Here is an 8,603-nt window from a genome sequence, read left to right as displayed (position 1 = left end):
GGCTTGGCAGCATCCTGCGACCGCAGGCACGGAGCCAGCGGCATGCCCAGGCTGCTGCTGAGGTTTGCTGTGGGACCCCGAATTCAGGGGGTGTCCCACCCTCGCAGCTGGTTTTTAAGGCTATTTGCAGAACTGTCCAGAGTAACGCTGCCTCATTTGCCTGAGCAATTTTTGTCGTTATAAGCTGAAAAACTCTGTGGCCCTACCTGCTCTCAGCTGCTTGGGAGGGAGGTTCATACCCTCGCGGGCTGCTACCGTGCTTTCCTTGCGATGCGGTTTCAATGGGCAGTCGGAGACATAGTGTGCTATTGAACCTCTGCCTTCTGTAAATCACTCTGGCTTTTTCAGACAGATTACAATAAAAAAACAGTAAAGGGGAAAGGAAGAGTTACAGTTTTTTGTGTATTACAAATTGAAAAGGAAAAATTAACCATCTGAAAAACGATGCGTGCTTTTGGAGGAGATAACTAATGAGTCTCCGAAAGGTCACAGTTTTGCTCACGGTTAACCTTCAGCAAGCCATTACGTAGGCAGGGCATAGGCAGTGCTGTTATCTAACGAATCCATCTCCTCTTTTCTTCCAGGAGCGGGCCTGAGACCTGCTGAGGGATAGCTGGGCAGCACAGCGCAGGGAACTCCTCCAGCAAGCTGCAAAGATCAGATGGCACTTGGCTTCACCAGCGAAAGACATACAAGGGGAAAGCGTTGGAACTGCATACGTGGAAACTTGCTGTGCTGAATGCAGCCGACAAAGTGAGTTTTGGTCTGCAACACGTCAGGATTTCTATCTGCTAATGGGGAAGATGGGGTCTGTCCGTACCGAAAAGGGAGCGACAAGAAGGGTGAAGCTTTGCTGATGGCTGGGGAGCCCAGCCAGTGCCTGGATGCGCTTCGCTGGTGGGGAAAACGCTGTCAAAACTTGTGGGTGGAGAGGGTTTGGGGCAGCGGAGGGGCCATGGGGCTGCTCTGGGCTCTGCCCCACGACAAGGCCAGCCATCTGCCTGGGCACTGAGACGCCAGGCACACGGGGCCGGGCGTCTGGCTGCACCGCCAGCCCCACGCTTCAGCATCGTCTCGGGGATATCGGAGAAGGAAAACAAGAAAGTGGCTGAAAACTGTAGCAGCACTGAACTTTTAGTCTCAAAAAAAATAACCTTTCTGTTTTGCTAGAGATCTCTGGGCTGCGTTTATCCACGCTGCTTGGAAAGTCTCTTCTACCCCTTGATTTCTCACCCAGTTTAAAACGTTTTATTTGTGTGTGTGCTTGCATCTTTTTTTACTGCATCTGCATGTCATCTTGAAGCGATGGGCTCAGAGCGAGACCCCCCCAAGCATCTGTAAGTAATAATGAGGCGCTTGATTTCAAACCACGTTTGTGATCTGGAAGCCCTTCGACTCTCCCGGTTTTTCAAGTGACGAAGAGGAAAAAGCGGAAAGAGGACAGAGCCCGCGATGGCAGAGAAGTGCGACTGTATCGCCAGCATGTATGGGTACGACCTGGGCTGTCGCTTCATTAATTTTCGCCCCTTGGGCTTCGGGGCCAACGGGCTGGTGCTGTCAGCCCTCGACAGCAAGAGCTGCCGCAAAGTGGCAGTGAAGAAGATCACCATCGGCGATGCACAGAGCATGAAGCACGCTTTCCGGGAGATCAAAATCATCCGCCGCCTGGACCACGATAACATCGTGAAGGTGTACGAGGTTTTGGGGCCAAAGGGGACCAACCTGCGTGGGGATTTTTTCAAGTTTAACATGGTGTACATTGTCCAGGAGTACATGGAGACGGACCTGGCACGGCTGCTAGAGCAAGGGAAGCTCGCTGAGGAGCACACCAAACTCTTCATGTACCAGCTGCTGCGGGGGCTGAAGTACATCCACTCAGCCAACGTCCTCCACCGCGACCTCAAGCCAGCCAATATTTTCATCAGCACGGAGGACCTGGTGCTGAAGATCGGTGACTTCGGGCTGGCCAGAATCGTGGATCAGCATTACTCACACAAGGTAGGCAATGCCAAATTGCTGAGGCCGGTGCTGTCTCGGTGAGCTGCCGGCCGGCACAGGGAGGCGTTGAAGGCGTGTAGGGTGAAATGGTCGGACTGTGGTGGATCTCCTCAGGAGAAGCTGGTCCTTGAGCCTGTTTGGGCAACTGTAAGCCCTGCTGGAGTCGTCACTGGTGGGGCGGTCCCTGGTGGTGGTTGCCCTCCGTGCCCCAAACCAGGACGTGTTTCTTGGGGATAGCCCACGGGCTGAGTTCTGCCGAGCACGCCCCAGGGCTCTCCAGCACTGCAAAGCAGCAGGCAGGGCACAGGAAGGGTTCAAGTGCCATTCAGGTGTCTTTCATTGCATTGTATCATATATATCAAATATATACTTATGTATTTTATTCCATCTCAGCAATGGACTGTGGGGAGGCGTGCATTTGTTCTATTTACTTAAGTGACTAAACTCTGTGTTTCTTGCTTTGCTGCTTTTATAATGAGCTGCTGTTCATCCCCACAGTGGAAGCATGTGGAAAGGGTACCTGGCTCGTCCGCAGCCTCTCTGCTTGCCTTTTGTCCTCACTTCTGTGCCAACCTGCCTCTTAAAAACCCATCTCTGTCTGAATTACGGTTATTTAATTGTAGGTAAAGAGGGATGGGTCTCTGAGATACAGTCATATTCTTTCATTTGAGGTCAAGATACAAATAATGTATAAAAGTTTTTGCTCTTTGGTACTTCCATGCTGTATTATAATGTAATAATAATTGCGAATGGCCGAGTGCAGCCCAGGGCAGCCTGCCGTGCCCCACCGCGGCCCTGCTCGGGGCAGGGGATGCCCAGAGCCCTCCAGGCCCTCCAGACTGGGCATCCCCTGCAATCCCATCCGTTGGTCCACGCACGCCTTCTTGCGGCAGTCAGTCTGGGATGGAGAAGGAGGGAAAGGAGGAATGAAGCAAAATACCTGCCCTTGAGTATCTGAAATCCGTCCCCTCCTTGGGGGGATCTTTGGGACTGACTGTTTTCCTCTCCTGCTGCTATCACCAACTTCTCTCTGTCAGCCCAAGGAGGGCTGAAACTCCCCAGAACTGACACTTTCTAACAAGCCATTAGTGTGCAGTGGGCTGTGGGCTCCTCCGTGAAGAATTGCATTCCCCAGCAGCTGCCAAACCCTGACAAAGTAATTGAAGATACTGAAAACAGTTCCGTACTCAAGCGAAAATGCAGCTATTAAAAGACCTGCATTTTCCTTCTAGTACACTTAATTCGGTGCGGCAGTCTCCTGCAGCAAAACCCTGCCAATGGGGTAGCCCTGGATGTGTTGGTCTGTCTTGGGACAGGGGGATGGAGAGGGACCTGGCATCCCATGGCCACCTCCAGGCATTCTCTTGCCCTCGAGAAAGGGAGGTTGGAGCTGGAAGCAGCTCACGGTGGCGTTGCTGGTGGAGCAGCTAACGTGGGAGCAAGTGGCTGTGGTTACAGCGGGCAGGCAGTGTGGGAGGGAGGTGAGGAAAATGGGTGAGAAGTCTCTGTAACACGCAGTCCTGATGCTAATGGAGTTTGGAGGGAGTTGCAGATGTTTAACGCAGGTTGCCATCCAGGCTGGAGGTTTGGAGCAGTGGAGGGGTGCAGTGGAGGCTTCATCAGCTCACAGACCCACGTGGTCCCGAGCGAAACCAAAGTACTGTGTGGTCTGCACCAGTAGACGTGATGCAGTCTGCAGCTGGTTTCTGGTTAAAGTTACTATTTGGTGTTGTAAGATAAGATAAAATCTGTTTTCTTGAGCTGGACGTTTGTGTGGACGAGTTCAGTGTCCCCCATGGACCCGCTGTCGCGCCTGTGCCAAGTTTTAAATGTGCTTTGATTTACCCGTGGGTTTCTGCCCAGCACAGCTCTGATTTGGGTGCCGTTGCTTTGCTCAGGGAGGCAGGGAAGGGGAGAGGGAAGAGGATGTTGAAAAGATGATGTCGTGATCCTGAAGCTGAGCCCTGATCTGTTCTGGTTTCTAGTCTGGGGTTTGGGGAGAAAGAAAGCCTGAGGGAAAGGAAGAAGGTTGCAAGGGACATCCGGGAGTGAGCGCGGGGTCCTTGTTACTGCTGCCTCCCCGTCCCGCGCTGCCTTCCTCACCAGTTGGTTATTACCCAGCTCAGGAGGAGACTCCTGGCTTTTTCAGTGTGGGTTTTTTTTGAAAGTCAGGTGCATTCAGAGGCTTTTCCCAAGGGTAACTCCCAGAGAAAACCCCTGCAAACAAGGTAGTGGTACATGAATGCAGAAAGTCACTGATTTTAAGGAGCATCATCTTGTCAGAGACTGCAGGATCAGGGTAGGAGTTGTCTATCTATGTTTGCTGCAGAATTACTGTTATTTCTAAGCAATTCTCCATCGTCTTAATAACAGGCAGTGCAGTGGGAAAGAGCTGTCGAGGGCTGCGGCTTTGTGGTGGGATGTAACTTTGCAAGATGCCCTTGCACGAGCATCCTCCGATTCTTCCCAGGGCTGGGAGGCTGGAGCATCAGTGCAAAAAACCAGCAGAGCCCCACTGTGCAGAGACCCGGGTACCACTCCAGAGCAGAGCTGAAAATAGCAGTGCTGCGGTGAGCATCCAGCACCACAAATAATGTCAGTTATTTGTAAATCCTGGTGCTGGGGAGCTGTGTTTGCCGAAGCCGGGTGACAGACACTGCAAAGGCAGAGAGGTATGATAGGAGGGCTGAGATGGGGCTTGGGTCAGTCCCACCTTTGATTTCCAGCTCTTCTCAGCTGGCTCAGAAAAATCAATTCCTCTCTGTATTTCTCTTTCAACCTCCGCTTTCCTCAAGGACTCATACGGATTTATAAGCGCTCTGCTCTCACAGAAAGCATCAGGGGACTGGAGCATCACCGTGTCCGAAGCTGTTGAGCCTCCATCCTGCTGCTGACCGGCATTGAGCAGAACAGGGATCCTTATGCCCTGAATTTTGGTGCTGCCAGCAGGTGCTAATGCAGAGCTGCCCCAAAAGCAGAAGAAATCCTGCTCCCTGAGTAATTAATTGCTCTAAAGACCCAGTAGCTCCAAACCTCGAAGGCAGTGCAGAGCTACACCTCTAGCATAACGTTTTCTTGCAAACCTGTGCACTGAGGCAGGGTTGTCTTAAGCACTTGGATTTATTTTTTTTCCCCTCATGATGTTTTGTATCTGGAATATGCTTAGACTGATGGCTGGGATCTGCTAACATGAAAAATTCCAGGTTGTGTGTTGTCATCCACCTAAAAGGTTACAGCTCTTCTGACCCGATGTTTCTCAAATCCCAAACCATCCTGCTAAGTGTTAAAATGGAAAATAATAACTACAGTGGTGTGTGAGCCGAATTTTAAACACAGTTTAGAAATACATATACTGTCTAAATAATAGCCCTTACTTGGCAATGTGTTTTGTTTACATGGCTTGCAGCAGGCAACCGTTTAATTAAGAGAATTTGGTGGGAAAGGGAGAGCTCTCCAACTCTGAGAGATGCCCTGGACCACAGCGGGGTGCTGGCCTTCACCATCTTTGAAGCAGAGCAGCTTCGCCTGTGTTTCTCCCACCATTTGGGTGGTGTGTGCTGCTCAAATCCCTTTCTCCATGTGGTAAGAGCAGCATGGGGATATCTGTTTGTTTGAAACTTCCCAGGAGCAAATGAGATGAACTTCAAGCTGCCAAGGTCACGTCCAGACCTGGGTCTGCACCTTCACGGGCTGCTTAGACTTGACAGCTTTAACTTTAGCCCTGCCTCAGGTAAACACACTTCTAAGCTCCCTGGGTGCTTACATACTTGCAAACACCTCTTCAGGGCACAGAATGTCAGGTCTAGCAGGAGAGGACCCTTGGGAGATGATTCTGTGTGCCCCCTCTCTCTGTCACCCTGTCGCTTCCTCGATGCTCTCGTCATCCAGCTGTGCAGGCTCCTTTCTCTTCCTTCTTCCTACTCTCTTTATCCCTGGGAGTCACTAATCCTGATGATTATCCCTCTAGAACTTCTCCACATTAATCCCTTTTTCCCCGGTCGCCGCTGTTTGTGGTCTGAACGCTTTGCTGTGCGACTCAGCGCCCAAAATGTGAGCTGAGGAGTGCTGGAGATGAAGATAAGGGCCAGCTCCAGCCTCCATGAGCTCCTTATTTTTATGTAAAAGAGTCAAAGCTGAGCATTTCCATTTTCATAAACCACCTCCTTATTGAATGCAAGCATCTCGCCTTCACCATCGGAGCGCTCTGCAATGCCCGGCGTCCTGCCTGCCCCACACCTCGCTGCCTTCCCCCCATGGTCCAGTCCCTGCCTGCATTTCTTCAGAGGCTGCCTGAGTGGGTGTAGCTGCCCATCTATCCGTCCATCCCCACTCTTATGCCCTAATAAATATCTTTGGCTCCAAGTGAGAGTCCAGATGTGAACTGCACCAAGTTTGGGGAGGAAGGGGGTGTAAAAGTGAGATGCTGTCCTCCCTTGAGCACCCTCAGCTCGTACTGGGCAGGAGGGATGGGAGAGCAGGGAGATAGCAAAGTCAAGCATTAAAATTTGGGATAAACCCAGCGGAGAAGACAACAGAAATGCCTGTTGTATGAGGATATGGAGACTTGCTTGAATCTCTTAACTCGGGTGACGAGACAGCAAAGTGGGGTGCTCCTTAGCCTGCCCATGTTGTACAGGATAGTCAGGTTACCTCTTCTGGGGGTCTGGGGGCTCTGCCTGGTGCCCCAAAGTGCTTGGAGGCATCTGCATGGAGCTACCAGGGGACCCTCTCTCCCTTCGCCCATTGTCTATGTTAATTACGGAATTAATTGGCAGAAATTCCATGCTAAGGAGGGTGCAGCAGCCCTTTTAAGGAGAGATCTCATGGTAAATAGTTTCCAGAACATCTTAAAAACCTTTGAAGCCCTCCCTTTGTTTTGTACTTGCTGATCAGTGCAAACATAATAGTTTCCAGTTCATCCAGTAAAATAATAAAATTCCCAGGTGGGTCATCACAAAGAGGTCTTCAAAGGAGATGAGGACATGGGATGTTGCTCCGCTGGAGGGGACTACCCTCTGCATTCAACACTGGGGCAGCTGCCCGTGGCCCCATGCAGCCAGCGCTGACACCCCACTGTCACCCCGACTCAGTTATTCTCCTACTCTGTCCTCTGATGAAGCACGTCATAGTCTGCGGTCCTGAAATAAATGCGTTCTGTCATCCCAAAACGATGAGAACACACGTCACGTTGCTGGAGCCACACACAACAACATTTTTATTATTTTATTATGGAGCAAGGTTACTGCAAATCTGGCATCTTTCTCAGCCCCTCCTAGAACTGCCCTGTCTGCCTTTTAGAAAATAAGGTTAAAAACTGTGCTGTGAAGAGGCAGCAGCCTGCTGCTGTGCCAGGATTATTCCAAAAGCTTGGGGTTGTAGCTATTTTGAGTCGCTCCCCCTTGGCACTGCAGCCATCTGCACCAGGAGCCGACCCGGCTCCTGCGGCTGCAGCAGCAGAAATCCCGTTCCTGGCTGTGGATGGAGGCATGGATACACGGGCTGTGGATGGATCCTGCTGGATTTCCACTTCAGGGGTGCCTGGTCTGCACCTCTGAGGCTTTCTGAGTGCAGGGCTATGGATTTGGGTGTGAAGTACTCTCAGGAGAAGCTTTGGGCTGCAGCGTTAGGGGGTGCTTGGTTTGCAGTAGGTGGGATCCTGAATTTCAGCATCCACCTCGAGGAGACGTGCCCTTGGTCCCTTCAGCACCAAGGAGGAGCTCTGGGTTTGGGTGACGGTTGTTTCGGAGCACTGGTGGGTCTTGGTGCACTCCCCACGTGGTGCCGTGCCGTGACAGCTTCCCTCGGCGCGCTCGGGATGCAGCCGGTCCAGCATGCAGTGACCAGTGTGACACTGGGATGCAGCAGCACCCACGCATGCCTGTCTCTCCTTCTGTGTTGCAAGCAACACCCGAAATCCGTGTTTTGTAGAGATCAGGAAAAGCATTCGTTTGTCTTTGCTTTTCTGTTTCCTTGCTGTGTGGTTTGATACGACTTGATGCTTATCCTACCTGTAGTGAATTCATCACCTTTATAGGCTGCTTGAGCCGTTCCTGCACGTGCCACAGGAGCAGAGGAGAAGCAGGCAAATGATACTTGAAAATTGCAAAAAAAAAATAGCATGGGAGGGCTTGAGAGCAAGCCTTGGACTTGAAACTACTTTTGGTTTTAAATTGACTCTGTTATATTGTTTTTTAAAGAGATTCCAGTGGTTCTTCAGTTCAGAAAGGGCTGTGCTGAATCCACAGAATATTGTCATGAAGATCATGGAATCATAAAGGTTATATGTTCCATCTTAGTTAGAACTGATTAATATGCTTCTGCTCTTGGTCCTTCTGTCTGGGTGAATCTACACGAATGGGGAAATTCTTGTGCTAAAGCCCATGCCTTGCATGTGTGATGGCTGGAAGTGCTCGGGCTCTCCATCCTGCCACAGCTGCTGCCCTTGTGTAAGTCTTGGCATTGCAGGTAAAATCAAATACGTATTTTATATTTAAAAAAAAAAATCTAGCCCATGTTTTAGCCACTGTGAAAGGCAGAGCAGACATAGGTGTTGGGGCTGGATAAGCCACTGAGGACTGGGGTGCCGTGCTGCCCGGCCGAGGAGC

General features: G+C 51.0%; 1 protein-coding gene across 2 annotated transcripts in view; it reads left to right on the top strand.

The window, feature by feature from the left end:
• Nucleotides 1–1,452: 1,452 nt before the first annotated feature.
• The window catches only part of MAPK4 (mitogen-activated protein kinase 4), a 21,303-nt gene continuing 14,152 nt past the window's right edge, over nt 1,453–8,603 (top strand). For both annotated transcript variants that reach the window (XM_010292085.1, XM_010292084.1), the window contains exon 1: nt 1,453–1,998. In XM_010292085.1, coding sequence (XP_010290387.1) covers nt 1,453–1,998 — 546 coding nt within the window. The remainder of the gene's footprint in view (nt 1,999–8,603) is intronic.

Source organism: Phaethon lepturus, unplaced genomic scaffold (assembly GCF_000687285.1).
Source record: "Phaethon lepturus isolate BGI_N335 unplaced genomic scaffold, ASM68728v1 scaffold258, whole genome shotgun sequence".
In the NCBI taxonomy this organism is placed as follows: Eukaryota; Metazoa; Chordata; class Aves; order Phaethontiformes; family Phaethontidae; genus Phaethon; species Phaethon lepturus.
This window is presented reverse-complemented; position numbering and strand designations above follow the sequence as displayed.